At 43.8% G+C, this 17435-nt stretch overlaps 2 protein-coding genes across 2 annotated transcripts; one reads left to right on the forward strand and one right to left on the reverse strand.

Moving 5' to 3' along the window:
- Positions 1 to 9256: 9256 nt before the first annotated feature.
- Positions 9257 to 11032, reverse strand: golt1bb (golgi transport 1Bb). Its single transcript, XM_086074376.1, has 5 exons — positions 10844 to 11032; positions 10184 to 10275; positions 9937 to 10115; positions 9780 to 9861; positions 9257 to 9693 (listed from the first exon to the last, which is right to left on the reverse strand). The coding sequence occupies exons 1-5, from the start codon at positions 10866 to 10868 to the stop codon at positions 9655 to 9657; spliced, it is 417 nt and encodes a 138-aa protein (XP_085930502.1). The 5' UTR covers positions 10869 to 11032; the 3' UTR covers positions 9257 to 9654.
- A 95-nt stretch (positions 11033 to 11127) lies between these two features.
- slc35b4 (solute carrier family 35 member B4) lies at positions 11128 to 16271 on the forward strand. Its single transcript, XM_086074375.1, has 10 exons — positions 11128 to 11542; positions 12424 to 12537; positions 12621 to 12723; positions 13425 to 13474; positions 13557 to 13638; positions 13709 to 13769; positions 13974 to 14083; positions 14205 to 14280; positions 15347 to 15422; positions 15518 to 16271. The coding sequence occupies exons 1-10, from the start codon at positions 11466 to 11468 to the stop codon at positions 15744 to 15746; spliced, it is 978 nt and encodes a 325-aa protein (XP_085930501.1). The 5' UTR covers positions 11128 to 11465; the 3' UTR covers positions 15747 to 16271.
- Positions 16272 to 17435: the final 1164 nt, after the last annotated feature.

Below are 17435 nucleotides of genomic sequence, written 5' to 3' on the forward strand. Positions count from 1 at the left end.
GCTGTCATTTGTTTGTGCTCCCGTTAGTGGCTAGTTGCTAACGCCGCAGACGTATGTCGTATCATTCAATGACAGACTAATTAACAGACTAATTCCTTTTCTTAGCGTCCTTAATTGGCAATTAAATACAATTTTAAGGCAGCGTTGAAGTTGACAGTCGCGTGAGGACGAGTCAAGATGGCCGCCTTAAACCGCTGTGATGAAGTCATCAACATGTGCAATGCGGTGACGTCATCAACATGCGCTACCGCGGTAAAAGGGTGGAGTCAAAATCTCTAGCTTCGGCAATATTTATACCTTGAATTGAATATAGCGTTTTTTATCGCCCAGCCTTACAAGGAGGCCGATTGCCGATATTCTAATTTAGCTATGGCAAGTCACATTTATGTACTCTGTATTCATTATACAACGTCATATTAGGGCCACGTATAAAAAAAAAAAATTAGGGGGGGCAATATTACAAGAAAAACATTTGCAAATTTGAAAAAAATCTTACATTTGCGGCATTATAAAGTGGCAGATTTGCAAGAAGAAGAAAGAAGCAACTTACGAGAAATACACGCAGCGTACTACTCGGATGCTTGTGCCAATACTTTTCAGTCGGGTTTCCAATTAAGGAGCTAGTAATTGCTTTAGCAGAGATGAACCATATGATGTTAAGCATTCGCACTTTGAAGCGTTGTGTACGGCCAGCGACAAAGACGCCTCTGAGGATCAAGCATTTAAGTTCATTTGTTAAAATGTTTATTTACTCGTACATTTATGTTTCCAGAATTATTATTTACACCTTCATACATTTTGGTATTTTTTTGTACAAGTAGCTAAGTTGATGTGTCGAATCTGCTGCTCTCCGTCACTGACCTAAAGTATGCTAGCTTCTGATTGGTTAGTGTTTAGTCAGCTGATAAGGGATCAGGAAGTGTTGTCACGCTAGCTGCCGTGTATAATGAGAAAAATTTAAGAATGAATCCGCCTCCATCCTGCCTTTTCATTTTAGAAACAATGTTCCATTTTTCCACAGTCTTTTCCAAAGACTCACAAAAACACTAACATAATGTTGGCGAGCACAAAAACGTAGCTCACTGCTTAGCAGCTAACAGGCTAAGCTAGTGGTGAAAATCCGCTACTGTGGCTCTAGTTAGCTCCACTGCAGCTATCTTGCTTCATCATGGAGGCCGCCATCAGCGTTTTGTCCTCTCAGCAGCATTTCAAACGATCAATACACTTGTCATGTAAGACAAATGTACTCGTATCGATCATCTCCACGCTACTCACTGACTAACTAACAGCTGTCTGCATGAAATATTCAGCTTGATTTCTGCCACTTGTTTAGCCAAGCTGGCACACAAGATGTGGACACTGCTTAGCGGGGGGGGCGAAAAAATGACTCATACTCTGCACTTGAGTACCAATACAGATTTGTAAACACATGAAAATATAGACGCCACGTGGCATTTATGCTTTTTAATTGATGCTGTTGCATTCAAAAATAAACAAATAGACTCAAACAAATACAGATTTTGGGTAACAGGACGACCAAGATCGAAACCTCACCAACTTTAAAATTCCCAGAATGCACAGGAAAACAAAAGAATGAACTTAGTCCCGCTTAGTTCCTACCACTCTTTGAGGGAGGAAACATTTGAGTAGACCAAGTTGATTTTAGTTAACGAAAACTAACGGGGGGGGGGGGGGGGGCGTTTTGGGGGGGGGGGTTGTTTTGGGGGGAATAAAACTAGAATTTTGTTTTTTTTATCGTTAACCAAATAAAATAAAACCGAAAATGCTTCTTTTTTTTTTAAGCAAATTAACTGAAACTACATTTTATGTTTACAAAACTAACTATAATTGTAGCGAAAAAGTCCTTTGTTTTAGTTTTTGGTAATAATTTAATGCATGACATGATTTTAAATGTGATTTGAAGTATATTTTTTTAATTGGACTAAAGACGAAGTGTGTCGCACAGAAATGATGTCTTCAAGCAGCAGCCAATAGGAAAGCATCTTCAGACGACGTCACTCCGAGGTGACACATTTGCGTCTTGACTTTTGGCTCGGCTCGCCTGCTTTTTCATTTATTAAGTCAGCTGAAATGTAACGCGAGGTAAGAAATTTTGCGCAAAACTTATACACTTAAAAAAAAAAACGAATTCTGAAACTAAACTAAAACTAACAGAAGCACCCTAAAAACTAATTAAAGCTAACTACATTTAAAGAGCAAAACTCAAAACGAAATAAAAACTAAAAGGAAAATTCCCAAACTATAATAACCTTGGAGGAGACGCAGCCATGCAGAATATGTGGGCACGCAGCCACGCACACACGCACACACGCACACACGCACACACGCACGCTGGAGGTGGCAAAATGATTCACTCCCACTTGTGGCGATGCTGCGAGAACATTGGCCGGCAGATGGTGAGTGTCTCTCTCGTTTCCTTTCTGTACGGTAACCTCAGCGCAACGTGAGAGCCTCGTCCTCTGCAAATGCACCACTGCGCACAGACAGACAGACAGACAGACAGACAGACAGGTAGACAGGCAGGCCAGACGCACGCACACACACCTGCTCTGAGAACATGTGATGTCATTTTCAAAGTGGCAATTTTTGTTTTTGAAGGTATTCATTGTACTTTTATTAACCATAGGAAGAAAGGTGAGCGGACAATCATGACTGGACGGGACGTGAGTGGACTGGTCGCCATGACTGGATGGGACGTGAGTGGACTGGTCGCCATGACTGGATGGGGCGTGAGTGGACTGGTCGCCTTGACTGGACGGGGCGTGGGTGGACTGGTCGCCATGACTGGGCGGGACGTGAGTGGACTGGTCGCCATGACTGGACGGGACGTGAGTGGACTGGTCGCCATGACTGGATGGGACGTGAGTGGACTGGTCGCCATGCCTGGATGGGACGTGAGTGGACTGGTCGCCATGACTGGACGGGGCGTGGGTGGACTGGTCGCCATGACTGGGCGGGATGTGAGCGGACTGGTCGCCATGGCTGGACGGGGCGTGAGTGGACTGGTCGCCATGACTGGACGGGACGTGAGTGGACTGGTCGCCATGACTGGACGGGGCGTGGGTGGACTGGTCGCCATGACTGGACGGGACGTGAGTGGACTGGTCGCCATGACTGGACGGGACGTGAGTGGACTGGAATGGAAGTGACGTGACAGGACCTGATTTGCCTTAACTTGACTTGCTGTGACGGACGACTTGACGCGTAACATAGGCAATGCATAGCAATGGTGGACGTGGTTCGACATAACGAGACAAGGGAAGAAAACCGGGAACACAAGACAAAAAACACCAACCACAGACAAAAACCACGAGAACAGCCATAACAAAGAAAAAGCCGACCCCCACATAACGGAAACATGACACTGCCATGCTTCATGAAACCTCTCCATGTTAACAACGTCAACAAAATAAATAAATAAATCAAAAATGCTTAATGGGCACTATTGGATCTCCCATGCTTGAAAATCCCCCATGGGCCGGCGACGGCAACCCTTAACCCCCCCCACCCCGCCGCCATCCATCGAAGCCCCTTTCTCGCTGAGCCACTTCCTGTTTGCATTACCTCCATCAGGGTGGGCTGCTGACACACTTGTTTAATAATTAAGGGCACAGCCATCATTTCCTCTCAGTGAAGGCGAGCTGAGAGGCCCGGCCCAGCCCGGCCCGGCCGGCCCGGCACGGCCCAGCCCGGCGGCATTCCTGCAAGATTACTCACAATTGCTTGAAACGTTTCACCATTTGTGGGGGGCACACCTGCACAATCAGCAGACAACCCCCACCATCTCGTTGATTTTGATGCGCAAGCAAACTTTGTGGCTTTCGGACGCGTACAGGCAAGTCCTGATTTGGAGTTTCATGCCAAAATGCGCCACAACATGCTGGGCAGCACTGAGCTTATCTGGAAGAGATCCAGTAGAATTAACAACACAAAAAAGAGGCAGAGAAGGTCCCCAACTAGTAATAGCGATTGTTCCTAGAGAGCAGCGAGGTTGTATGCTGCTTGTGTAAAAACATAATTACCATATATCATCAATGCTAATTTCCTTTAGCTCAACATCTATGCTGTTTTGCCTTATTATTAGCGTGAAGCTAGCGGTCTTATGTTAGATCAAATTCATTTTTAAAAACTTGCAAAGCGCCTATGTTAAATATTTTTCCTTTAAAAAAAATATATATATGATTAATTCAACACAGCATGACGTAGTGGTAGTGTTCTGTGGCTGCTTTTTTCTTTCAGGACCTGGACGGCTTTCTGTGATTGATTGGACCATGAATTGCAGTGGCAGGACCTTAAAAAGGCAGTTCATGCTGGAAAAGCCTCCAGTGGCGCTAAATGAAAGCAATTGTGCAAGGAAGACTGGGCCCAAATGACTGCACGGGACGTGAGTGGACTAGTCGCCATGACTGGATAGGACGTGAGTGGACTGGTCGCCATGACTGGTCGGGCGCGAATTGACTGGACGCCATGACTGGGCGGGACGTGAATGGACTGGACACCATGACTGGACGGGACATCAGTGCACTGGTCGCCATGACTGGACGGGACACGAATGGACTGGACGCCATGACTGGACGGGATGTCAGTGGACTGGTCGCCATGACTGGATGAGACCCGAATGGACTGGTCGCCATGACGAAACGGAACGTGAGTGGACTGGTCGCCGTGGCTGGACAGAACGTGAGTAGACTGGTCGCCATGACGGAACGGGACGTGAGTAGACTGGTCACCATGGCTGGACGGGACATCAGTGGACTGGTCGCCATGACTGGATGGGACGCGAGTGGATTGGACGCCATGACTGGACGGGTCGTCAGTGGACTGGTCGCCATGACTGGATGGGACGTGAGTGGACTAGTCGCCATGACTGGTTGGAACGTGAGTAGACTGGTCGCCATGGCTGGACAGGACGTAAGTAGACTGGTCGCCATGACGGAACGGGACGTGAGTAGACTGGTCGCCATGACTGGACGGGACGCGAATGAACTGGACGCCATGACTCGACTGGACGTCAGTGGACTGGTCGCCATGACTGGATGGGACGCAAGTGCACTGGTCGCCATGACTGGACGGGGCGCGAATGGACTGGTCGCCATGGCTGGACAGGACGTAAGTAGACTGGTCGCCATGACGGAACAGGACGTGAGTAGACTGGTCGCCATGACTGGACGGGACGCGAATGGACTGGACGCCATGACTCGACGGAACATCAGTGGACTGGTCGCCATGACTGGATGGGACGTGAGTGGACTAGTCGCCATGACTGGTTGGGACGTGAGTAGACTGGTCGCCATGGCTGGACAGGGCGTGAGTAGACTGGTCGCCATGACGGAACAGGACGTGAGTAGACTGGTCTCCCTGACTAAGCGGGGCGTGAGTGGACTGGTCGCCATGACTGGACGGGGAGTGAGTGGACACACAGAACCAGGTAACTTTGAACACTTTTGTTTTTACTTCATATATTAAATCACCATTTAAAAACTGCATGTCATGTTTCCTTGGATTCTCTTTGTCTGATATTGACATTTTTGCTTGATCTTCAACATGACAGTGGGGTGCTTATGCAAAAGAAAAAATAAATAAATACAAAAATACTTTCTCACAGCATTGTGTATCTCTCAGTGTCCACATAATGTGCCCGATGAGCAGCGATCCTCCTGCGGCATCTCAGTTTACATATGAAGTCTTGAGCACCGGTGCCGTGTCAGCGTGATGACAAAATGCAACAAACGTCAAAAAAAAACAAAAAACACCGCAGTCACCTTGCTGCTTCCGAAGAGCACCACCAGCAAACATTTTGGGGGGCAGCGGCTCAAGTAAAAAAATGCATGATTTTTATTACTATTACTATTATTATTACTATTATTATTATTATTATTGCTATTATTATACAAAAAAGGGCAGCCATTGCTAAAGTTATTCATACAGTTATGGAAAAAACAGTATTATGTATTTATTTCCGTTCACGAAATGAAAGCTATAAAATTATCAACAAAGGAGATGCACGAAAGCTGCAGTGGATATAAAAAGTCTACACACCACTGTTCAAATGCTAGGTGTCACTTCCGGTTTGGGATTAACGCTTTTATTTTGAAGATGCACTTCCGGTTTAGTGCTGTTTATACACACGGTAGCGTCCTAGCGTAAGTATGCTCTAAAAGTTTGTTGCTCAGCGTCGAAATGTCCTGTTTTATATTAGTAGCCCCCATGAAAAGGCAAAATGTAAAAATGATGAGAACTTATGTTTGTACATGTACACGGTTTTTGATTATTGTTTGCGTGGGTTACTTTGAAATATCTTTCAGCTCTTACGGTGATTTGGTGAATTATGTTGTGTTACGGTAATTCATGGCGATTCACAGAGATAACAAATAAAACGACAAATTATCAGTAAAGTTTCATCCTTGTTCAGGGGGACACCAAGGTGAATCATTTCATAACTTTTCCACCGTTAATGTGACAAATAAAATGTATAACAGGGACTCAAACAAAAAATGTCTGTCAGATATCGAAACACTAAAAGGGATACGATGAGACTCATTTGGCCATTTTCAACAATAGAAAGTTGATAAAAAATATATATATTTTGTTTAGAATTCATTTGATAACTTCATTATTTTTCATTGACTATTAATATTTTTAAAACACATTTTCGACTGCACGTGACATCACAGGTGCTCAGAACTCAGGTAACGACCAATCTGTTTTCAGCTGTTCTTTGGGTTTGGTCATGTGACGTTCAAACTGAGCCACGCGATTGGTCGATAGCTGAGCCCTGAGCATACGTGTCATTTTCGGTCGACAGCAAGTTGCAAAACGTGTTTTTAAAGGTATTATTTTGAAAAATAATGAATTATAGACAAAATATGAACTTCTTACTGCTGGAAAATGGCTAAATGAGTCAAGAATCCCAAATATTTTGAGTTTTCCAGCAAATCATGGCTCATATCATCTGCAGGTGTTCTCTGCGTATGATATCCTCATTTACAAATTGGTCAGAGGCACAAAATGGTGGCCCACGTCGTCGGTACAGAACAGCCTCGACCCATTCCATGGTTCCCTTTTTGCATGTGAGTTTTCCTGTGGAGGACACATGAAGCCAACTGCCGCCGGCCGGCAGATTTACCGTAAAAGCTCATCTGAGAGTTGTGCACGCTGCAAGAAACGAAACGTCTTGCCGAAGCACTCGCTCGCCTCTCCAGAGAGCCGGCGGACGCTTACGAACCGTCTCACATGCACTCAATGTCTTCATCCAAACAGAATACAGTGAGCCCTCGACATACAAGTTGGATTTGCTCCACGCTCTCAACTCAAAGCAAGTCATCGTTCCTGCCATGATCTCTGAGTTGACTTTGTTTTGATTCGACTGAGTTTTGCTCCTTGTTTCGGTTTGTCCCTTTTTCACGTTGTCTCGTCTGGTTTTTGTTTTCACCCGTTCTCGTCATCCCGGTTCCTTGTGACAGCTCCCTCCAGACACTCGCGTCAAATCCAGGTGTGCCTCGTTGTCTTGTCAGTTTTCTTGTCTTTCTGTCTTTGTCAGTTGGTTGTTATGTTGCGGTCACCGTCAGTCATGTTTTCCTCAGACTTTTCTTATTGCGATTACTTTATTCCGTTTCGGTCTGTTACTTTGAATCTTGTTTTGGGGGACTTTTGTCAATTTTAGTGAAAATGTTTTTATTATTATTCAAAAGAGCCCTGTTTTCTATTTGTATGTGTGTGTGTTTGTTTGTAAGCAAATTCTTTTAGCCATTACTCCCTGGTTTTGCTTTTCACTCTCTTGCGCCTGCGCCACAAAAACCTTCAGACCGTGACAATTTCTCAGTGAAATGAATAGAAATGCCATTCATGTAAAAAAAAATAAAAAAAAATTGTAGTATAAGAAAAATGCACTGTACAACATTGTACCTTATAAAAGCATACACAACATAACGAAGCGGTTTGTGCGTCATGATTTAATGCTTTCTCCCACCACGGAAGACGAAGTGGCTGAGGAGAGGCCAGGCCAGATAGCTTCCCTGCTAAAGCTCCCGCGACCCGAAAAGCGCAAGAAGAATTTCATGCTTTGGAATTCTGCGGGCCTCCTCCTAGTGTGGACGCCTCCTTGGCCACTAGGGGGCAGTCGAGATTGGATATGAGCGGCTCTGCATATGAGAGAAAGAAGTTGTCATATCAACAGTAAAATCTAAGCTTTTTTGTACTATTAGGACTTTCTTTTCAGAATATGATTTTTTTTTTTCTTGGAGGGAGAGAGAGAGATTTTCAATTGGTTACTGTACTTAATTACATTTTTCAGATATCATTCTCGACTTGACTTGATTTTTTTTTTTTACTTTTCTCCCTACATTTCAAAACACACATCTGTACTATGTACTCCTACTTTGTCAAAATATGGTTATTTACCCCCCCCCCCCCAAAAAAAAGGTCAACCACACTTGATTGATTGCCCGAGTTTCCTATTTTAGCTCATCTTGGTTTGTTTGTTTTTAGCTTATTTAGCATTGCTTAGTTTAGCTGATCTTAAGTTTATCTTCTGAACAGACAAAAAGCAGATGAAGGCAGCCGAGTGATGTCACACGTGCTCACTCTGCTTACGTCAGGACCACAGAGGGCCCCACTGACCCCAATTCCCAAAGCGGCCAGCTGGGGGCACCATGACCCAAATTTCAGTATGCCAAGCCACCATCGTCAGAACAGCAGCGATGAGAGGTCAAGAAGAACCTAAATTCAAACATCTTGTTTTGTATTATCTTCATGTTCCAAAATTTATGGCCTGACTGTAAATATTCAAGATCTGCTTTTTAGGTTTAGATTGTGTTTTTTTGTCTCGTGTTGATGGTTTGGTAATTGGGTGGTGCTCGTGAAGGGGTGAAGAAGTGAATTCAAGTGGTCACCCTTTTCCCAGGTAGCAGATACGCCGTTTGTGGTTCAAGTCATGTGGCAACCGGTGAGTGACCTCGACTTGAACCCGACATGAGCTGCTCAGGCTGCCACGTCCAATCATGTTTGGAACATGTGACATGCTGTTAATGACGTCGTCGCCGCAGGGGTTTGAGAATGCGTCGTGGCTCTCATTCGAACCAGATGCGGAATGAGCAAATATTTTGTTACTCTTTAGATTTTTACTTATGATTGACAAAACCGCATTTCAACCGGGGTGTGTAGACTTTTTATATTCACTGTAGATGGGTCAACGGATGGATGGAAAGATATTATGGATAATTAACAAACGTTTTTTAAAAAAAGAGACACTTTATTTCAAGCACGTACTTGCCAAAGTGACAATAACATAATCATTTTTTATACGCCTGCAGTAAAAGACTTGCACAGTATTTCAACAATACAGTATCGTAACATTTAACAAACAAAAACAAATTTAAACGAGGGGGAAAAAAAAGAACAAAAAGTCACAACTATGTTGTCTTTAAAGTCAAAACTTCCAGTGAGACTTCGGGAATCCTGCTTTGGTCAGTCCACAAATAACAGACAGCAAACCAGACACAGTCCAAAGGCAACGAGGTCAAAAATAATAAATAGAAAAAAAGTTCCCTCCTCATTGAGGAAAACTGTCGGATCAGTCACAGCTCTGGAGTGGCAATAACAGCATCAATAGTTTATTTTTATACATTTTTAACGTTATACCATGTTGTTGCTCTCGCCAATTTTGTCCACGAGCTGAAAGAGAAAAAAAGAGAAAGTCAATAAAGGCTCGAAAGCTCCCACTTACTGAAAATGTGACTTTTTAGGCAAGGTATACTTACAGTCCTGAGCCCTGGTAAACTGAGCAACGAGCCGAGCACCGGGATCCGCCTGATGAAGCCCACCGCCACCGGGAAGAATCCCCTGAAGGAAGCAGAGAAACGCAAGTTAAGAGCCGACCCAGTGCCAGATGAAATCGAATTGGGCTGTGAAATGGACCTAAATAAGAGGAAAAAGCCGTAGATCTCAAAGAGGACGCCGATGATGGGCCAGCCAATCAGAACGACAAACACGCCTCCTAGGAAGAAGCCGGTGGCTTTGGCTTTGTGCCTCTGGAAGAAGAATCGAAACGTCCGCTCCAGGCCGATGACGAAAGACAAACCCGAGACGAACAGAATCTGGAAGAATGTCAAAGTTGAAAATGAGCGACGCCGTTTTGAGACGCTGACTCTTGGGCTCAACTCACATTTCCAATGGCCAGGAGAGCTTTGTCAAAAAAGAGCATCATGCCAAAGACGAGGAAAAAGATGCCGAAGCCCGTCAGGCCCATTCCGATTTCTGCAAGGAAAAAAATGACAGTGCAACCACAAATATGAACAACATCTAACAGCCATAAAATCTATGAAAAGTGTTCTCATACGTTTAAAGGTGTTTTAATAAATGTAAATGTGTTTTAAACGTGTGTGAGAGGTAAAACTATATTTAAAAAAAAAAGGGGGTAGGTCTCTCTATATCACGGATTGTTACCTATAGCAGGTGGGCCTGGAACGTATGCATCCCGCGATAAATGGAAATTTACCGAAATGTAGAGAAATTGCAAGGAATGCAAAAACAAAACAAATTGAACGACAGCAAATGGTACCGACGCTTGAAGACCTATAAAATGTACTCTTTATTAGATATAATTAATTCATAAATATACAATATGGAGCGTTTCATTCTTTTTAACAACAACACAATGTGGCATCTTTTACTTCCTCCTTTACAGTGACGTCACGAGGTCCTCAGCCAATAGCATTTAAGTCAGCCAAAAGAAGAGGACACCCCCATACAAATAGCTCAACCTAAAACCGGCTTTTTACGCCAAAATGCCAATGGAAAGAAGCGCCAAGTGAAAAGCACTTACTTTGCGAGTCCGTGAGTGAGATCATGTTGTCTGCGGCCGGCGTTTGTATCTCAGGTGACCGAGCTGCGGGCGAATTCAAGCCCGCGACTGATAGACGTTGACGGGGACTAAACTGTTGATTCCTCCCAATCTGGTTGGAGTGACCCGTTAGCTAGCTTGCTAACGCTTCAGTTACGCCACGTCCTCGCCCGCAAAGATCGTCTAATTGTGCGCATGTTGGCGGAGCCCACTCTGGTGACCGTTCTTTCAACATTCAGTGTTTTATTGTTTTTTAAATGCTAACATTGTGAGGCAGTATGAAGGCACCGGTATATATTAAAACGAGTGTTTAAATTAAAAGCAATTTGGTAGCGTGTTTATATTTGAAACAACCAAGAAACAGGCGAATTGTGTCTCTTGTGTGCTCGTTTTGCTATGCTTTTCAACTTGTACTACAACTCCCGTGAGCCATTGGAAACCCGGAAACGCGGACGACTTGACGTGTTTGGGAAGCAGGCAAGCAGGCGGCCTCTCGAGTGGCCTCAAATTGCACCTTGGCAGGCGGCATGCTTTTGTTTTGTTAACATTTTACTTTTACAACTTGCATTTCACGCGCACAAGCGGGTGCCTGTCGCGAGCCGCCATGGGCACCGTTTTTGCCATCATTCTGGTTTTTGTCGGATGTTGTAGCAATGTGGTGTCTCTCGAACTGCTTGTCAGGTTAGTCACGCACACGCTTGCATGGACTTGATGCACTTTGGACCAAATTCGATATACAGTACCGCGCTACCTCCATTTACGAGCTGTGTACGTTCCATGATGTAGCTCGAATTGCTCTTCTGTCAAATCAATTTTATCCATTGAAATGAAGCGAAAAATCATTCATTCATCTAAGCCCCCCCCAAAACATTTTTGTGACAAGTTTTTTAATCAAGAAACATAGCACTGTATTGTATATAAACATAAGAGAATATAAACAAAATAACTGTATTTTTTTTGTTAAATAAAAAAAAGCACATACTTTATGTAGTATTGTGTTTGACGTCTGCTTTTAGGGGCGTGGCCTAGTTAGTGACGAACAGTAAGGATTTGTGGTCGACAGTAGTTGCTTGCGTGTTCTCATTTTGTTTTTGTGTTTGACTGTAACTTTGTACCATTCAATGAAGTGTCTCTCCTTGCCCACATGTGAGGACATCACAGTACTTAATTGCTGCATTTAGTTTTTCCTGAAAGCTGCTCATAACTCGATGTCACGTTGAAGCAACAGCTCTGTCAGATTGATATAGACGTAGAGATCAACGGAATTCTACTGCCCCTGGTGGCCAAATTGTGCACGCCACAAGGAGCCTGCATGAATTCATTTGGATGCAAAAAGCAGATGCAAAGTTTTAATGAATAATTTATCAAATGAATGTTATAGCCTGCTATTTTCCTTGTTATTTTGGTCATTTCTATTTGTTTCAATGTGAGAAAATGATTAGATTTGTTCATTTCGACGTCAAATGGTTTTTGGGAGGGGCTTCACGCTGTGTTGGGATCTCAGGATGATGTTTACGTTCCCCCCCGATGAGTTTGGATCGTCCCTTCCTTGCGTTCCTCAGAGAGTTCCCAGGATGCGGCAACATCGTCACATTTGCGCAGTTTGTGTTCATCGCGTTGGAGGGATTCATCTTGGAGACGCGTCTGGGCACCAAGAAGCCCGCCATCCCCGTCAGGTGAGCGCTTTCAAAAGCGCCGCCGCCGCCGCCGCCCGGCGTTTGGCCCCGTGTGACGTCATCGCCGTCTTCTTTCCCGCCAGCAACTACGTGATCATGGTGACCATGTTCTTCACGGTCAGCGTGATCAACAACTACGCTCTCAACTTTAACATCGCCCTGCCGCTGCACATGATCTTCAGATCGGTAAGGAATCGGCAAGAATTTATTTCTGCTGTTATTTTATACGTTATCTATGAAGGGTGTCAAAATTAATTTTGAGTTAATTTTAAGTTATTTTAGTGCCAGTATTTTTCCATTTTATTATTTATAAAAAATAAAAAAACATTTAATTTTTTTTTAATTAATAATAATTAATTAATAATATTTTTAATATTTAAATTATATATATATATTTTTTAAATTAATATTTATTTTATTTTAATATTTATTAATTATTAATTCATTTAATAAAATGTTAAATGTAATCGAATTTTTCAATAAAAATGACTTCATGTTAACGATTAGAACGTCTTACAAATGCAATTATGCCATCTAGTGGCAGAAAAATGACCAACACAAATCAATATCGTTTTTGGACAGTTTTCCGTTTTTCCTCCTTTATGTTAACAAGAGCATAAAAACGTAGAAGAAAATATTTTATCGTACATTTCGAACAGTTGTAAAAATTGCGATTAATCGTGCGTTAACTACTGAAGTCATGCGATTAATTACGATGAAAAAAAAAAGAATCGCCTGATACCCCCCCATAATGAATCATTGCGATCTGTATTTTTTCTGCAAAAAAATCGTCATCTGCCCAAAAACAAATCCATTTCCATGCCAGTCGGGCCCAAACGCAAACAATTGCAAAATGGTGTCTCCCGCGACGTGTTGCGTGCTTGCAGGGCTCCCTCATCGCCAACATGATCTTGGGCATCGTCATCCTGAAGAAAAGGTGGACGGCCCTCTCACTTTCTTCTGCTCCCTCTCGCTGCCTCTCGTCCAACTTTCTGCCTCTGTCCTCGGCCCTCGCGCAGATATTCCGCCAGCAAGTATTTGTCCATCGCGTTGGTCTCGGCCGGCATCTTCATCTGCACCGTCATGTCGGCGAAGCAAGTGGTGAGTCGGCCGGCGCCGCCGCGTCGTCGGCTTTCACGCGAGCTGCAAAAATTGTCTCCGCTTTGTGCAGAATGTGGCCAACGAGGGCTCGGAGGAGGAAGGATTTTATGCCTTCTCGCGTTGGCTTGTTGGTGAGCTTGTCGGCGACACGAGACGACTGTTAGGGCAAAATATGTCTTTTTTAAAAGCAAGTATCAAAAGAACGGGGGGGGGGGGCTTTTAAAAAGAGAGCTCAAATGTGCTCATTTGGTTGAAAGTCAAGCGACCCCCCCGCACTTGATCCATTGTGTTCTGTTTGTCCCGCTTGACGAACGGATTGGTCGCCGCCCACGCAGGCATCGCCATGTTGACGTTTGCGCTGCTCATGTCGGCGCGGATGGGAATTTTCCAAGAGACGCTCTACAAGAAGTTCGGCAAACACTCCAAAGAGGCTCTTTTTTATAACGTGAGTTGTTTGTCCTCATCCTGAATACGGCGTTTGTCCTGCTCGTCGTCGTTGGACGCCGTCATCCGTCTTGTGACCGACGACGACGGCGTCCTTCGGGGGTTTGTTTTGTCCCTCGCAGCATTTCCTGCCTCTGCCGGGCTTCCTGCTGCTCTCCGCGGACATCTACGACCACAGCGTCCGCTTCAGTCAGAGCGGTGAGTCGCCATCGCCATCGCCATCGGGATCACTTTCAGGCCGTTGGCGTTTTCCCATCGTCGGCGCGACTCCCAAAAACTGCCACTTAAAAGAGCAGCGATGCATAAAACAAAACTCGCAGGCAGATTTTCGAGGGATGAGATCGATTCTCCTTTTTGAGCCTGATGATTTCTCCTTTTTCCCATAAATTCATAAGAAAATAGAATTTTAAAGGCAATTTTTTTTTTGTGTCTTACTCTTTTTTTGAAATTTATTGTTCACATGAATTTAAAAGTATTTTCTTACATTAATGAAAGACCGGACTTATTGCACTTCTTTATTTACAATTATTGAACCATTTATGACCTTCGCAAATTTTTGGGGGGAATTTGTCGAGATTTGATTTTTAAGAAGAATTGATGTTCCATAATTAATCAATATCGATTGAATTGAAGCAAATCGGATCGAACTGAATCCTTGTGAATCGAAATCAAATCGATTGAGGAAATTAGAATCGACACTCAGCCCTAATATTTTCTGTTCCTTAAATTGGACTTGAAAAAGTGTACGATAGCGCTTCAGCTGTCAAAATGAATCGATTAATCGACAAGTAATTGATCATCTAATTAATTGATAACTATTTTAAGAATCAAGTAATCGTTTGGAGTCATTTTTTAATTGAAAATGGTCCAAATCCTCTGATTTCAGCATATCAACAGTAATTGTTGACGGATTTCTGTCGTCCTTCATGAAAAAAAGAATGATTATCTTCTGTGTTTAATCAAAATAAGACATTTGCAAAACATCTGTTTTTACTTTGGAAATCAATGACCCAACCGGTAACGTAGTACAACATCAAATCCACCTTTTAATTGTTTCATTATTACAAATCCAGTACGAAATAAACACCAATCCGTGGTTAATAAACAGTAATCAGTGGAAAAAAAGCTTTTGTAATAGACTTGAATGCAAAATTCAAATGAATCATTGAATTGATTAATGGATTCTAAAAATATTCAATGGTGACAGCATATTTTATGAAGCTGCTTTTGTTTGCTTACTCAACAAATATATTCCCTTTTGCAGCTCCAGTGCTCGTTCCGGTTCTCCAACTGAATATTCCGATTATGTGGCTCTACCTGCTGGTCAACGTCATCACGCAGTATCCTTTTTTTTTTTCCCCCCACCGCCCCCGCGGGGGGGGGGGGGGCGATCGCACCTTGACGTTGTTGCCTCCCTTTAACCGCCGCCCCTCAGGTACGTGTGCATCCGCGGCGTGTTCATCCTGACCACCGAGTGCGCCTCGCTCACCGTCACCCTGGTGGTGACGCTGAGGAAGTTCCTCAGCCTCATCTTCTCCATCTTGTACTTCCGGAACCCCTTCACGGCGTGGCACTGGGCGGGCACGGCCGTGGTGTTCGCGGGCACGCTGCTTTACACCGAAGTGTGGGGCAGCGTCACGGCGGCCCGGAAGAAGGCCCGGTGAAGTGACGCCTTGCATTTTGGACACTTGGATCTTTCATACTGGCTACTTTTCGCACCCGTTTTAGAAGCAGTGTTGAGAAGTAACCGAATACAAATTGTTTGTTGCTGTACTTAAGTAGATTTTTTCAGATATCTGTATTTTACTTGAGTATTTATTTTTTTTGGACCACTTTATTCTTTTACGCCCTACATTTGAAAACAGGTGTGTGTACCTTCTGTTCCTTAGCCTAAGCTAACATTAGCGACATCTACCAGGTTTGGTTTTCTCTTCTCAATGCAAACACTCAACTATTTTATTTTTGTTTGCATTTTTTCTTTGTACCAACATGACAAAAAAAAAGGTGTTGTTTGTAATTGATAGTAAATGTTTACTTTTGTACTTAAGTACATTTACAGCCGATACTTAAGTACAGCAGTTGAGTCAGTGCTGCAAATGTTTTTGCACCTCTGTTTGAAACACACAAGCTAAAAGGTTTATTCTTTTCATTTTGGCTGTTCGTAGCTAAATAAACTACAACATGTCTAATGAATGGTCCCTAGATTTTTATTCAACTGTGCGAATCAATAGCCACAACATTAGATACACATAAGAGAGTTGAAATTGTGATTCGTTCTATTGCTAAATATATTGCGAATGGGGGAGATGCCGCGGACTTTCCACTTCCGGGTTTCACACGTCAGCGTCATTTCCGACCACTGATGGCCGCGTTCCAACACGAGCACGAGCCAACCGTCTCCACTCTCTGAAATGCTGCGGACAACTGAGACCGACACACTGCACACGCGCACCCGTCGGCGGGAACGCGCAACCGAGGGGCACAAAGGCGGAAGCGCAAGAACCGGGACGCGGCCCACACGTCGCAAACAGGAAACAGAAACAAAAGCTGATGTGTGAAAACCAGAAAGTCGGAAGTCCCGCCTCCTCCGCTCTGGGCTGATTCTATTCATTTGACGTGGCTGTATTTTGGATTGGACAAAAAAAAAAAAAAATGCAACATCCACATTTGGAACCAGTGTACCCAAGAGAAACGCCATGAAATGAAGAGAGTTGACTTTTGGCGCTAAATGTAAACGATGTCAAGTCGACAAAATAGAATTGAGGTCACTCGTACAGTAGCTCAGCGCTTCAAGCGTCACCGACTGCTCACCACTGGCAAGATTCTGTGGCTGACCACAAAAAGCTTGTGGCCGATTTGGAGCCTCGAACGTGTTGGTTAATGTTGAATTTATGTATTTGTATTTAGGGCAATGCTGAATCGTTATGCAATTCTGGTGAAATTCTTCTATTTATTCAGTGCCTGCAAGGGTCCCGCATGATGAAATGACAGATGCCGTCCAGCTTTATTTCAGGACTGTAAAATGCTAAGTGGACCCCCCCCCACCCCACCCCACCCCATCCACCGGCCTGCAGCGCTTCTATCAATGATCACAAACGACGTTGTCTAATAATAAGTCAACATTTTGTAAGCGCATGCCCTCAGGCCAGATACATTAAACCCAGGTCAATAATTAAACTGCACATCTGTCCGTCCGCTTGTCAGTAGTCACACTCATCTGGAATTTAGTGCGATTTATTGTTATTCGTGATGTTACAAACTCCGCTTTGCTGGAGTCTGCATGCACCGACAAAGCCGCAACAGGCGCGCAGTCATAAAAGCCGGCAGGTGGACATTTTTAATATCAAATAAAA

This window comes from Leptonotus elevatus, chromosome 4, assembly GCF_054856555.1.
Source record: "Leptonotus elevatus isolate MCC_2025b chromosome 4, RoL_Lele_1.0, whole genome shotgun sequence".
In the NCBI taxonomy this organism is placed as follows: Eukaryota; Metazoa; Chordata; class Actinopteri; order Syngnathiformes; family Syngnathidae; genus Leptonotus; species Leptonotus elevatus.

Excerpts from the sequence above, each read along its gene's own strand:
- slc35b4 (XM_086074375.1), top strand. The coding sequence starts at position 11,466 with ATGGGCACCGTTTTTGCCATCATTCTGGTTTTTGTCGGATGTTGTAGC. Across the intron at positions 11,543-12,423 it reads TCTCTCGAACTGCTTGTCAG|AGAGTTCCCAGGATGCGGCA; the intron begins GTTAGTCACGCA and ends TGCGTTCCTCAG. Across the intron at positions 14,281-15,346 it reads CGTCCGCTTCAGTCAGAGCG|CTCCAGTGCTCGTTCCGGTT; the intron begins GTGAGTCGCCAT and ends TCCCTTTTGCAG.
- golt1bb (XM_086074376.1), bottom strand. The coding sequence starts at position 10,868 with ATGATCTCACTCACGGACTCGCAAA. Across the intron at positions 10,276-10,843 it reads CTCACTCACGGACTCGCAAA|AAATCGGAATGGGCCTGACG; the intron begins GTAAGTGCTTTT and ends TTTTCCTTGCAG. Across the intron at positions 9,862-9,936 it reads GGCTTTTTCCTCTTATTTAG|GGGATTCTTCCCGGTGGCGG; the intron begins GTCCATTTCACA and ends TGCTTCCTTCAG.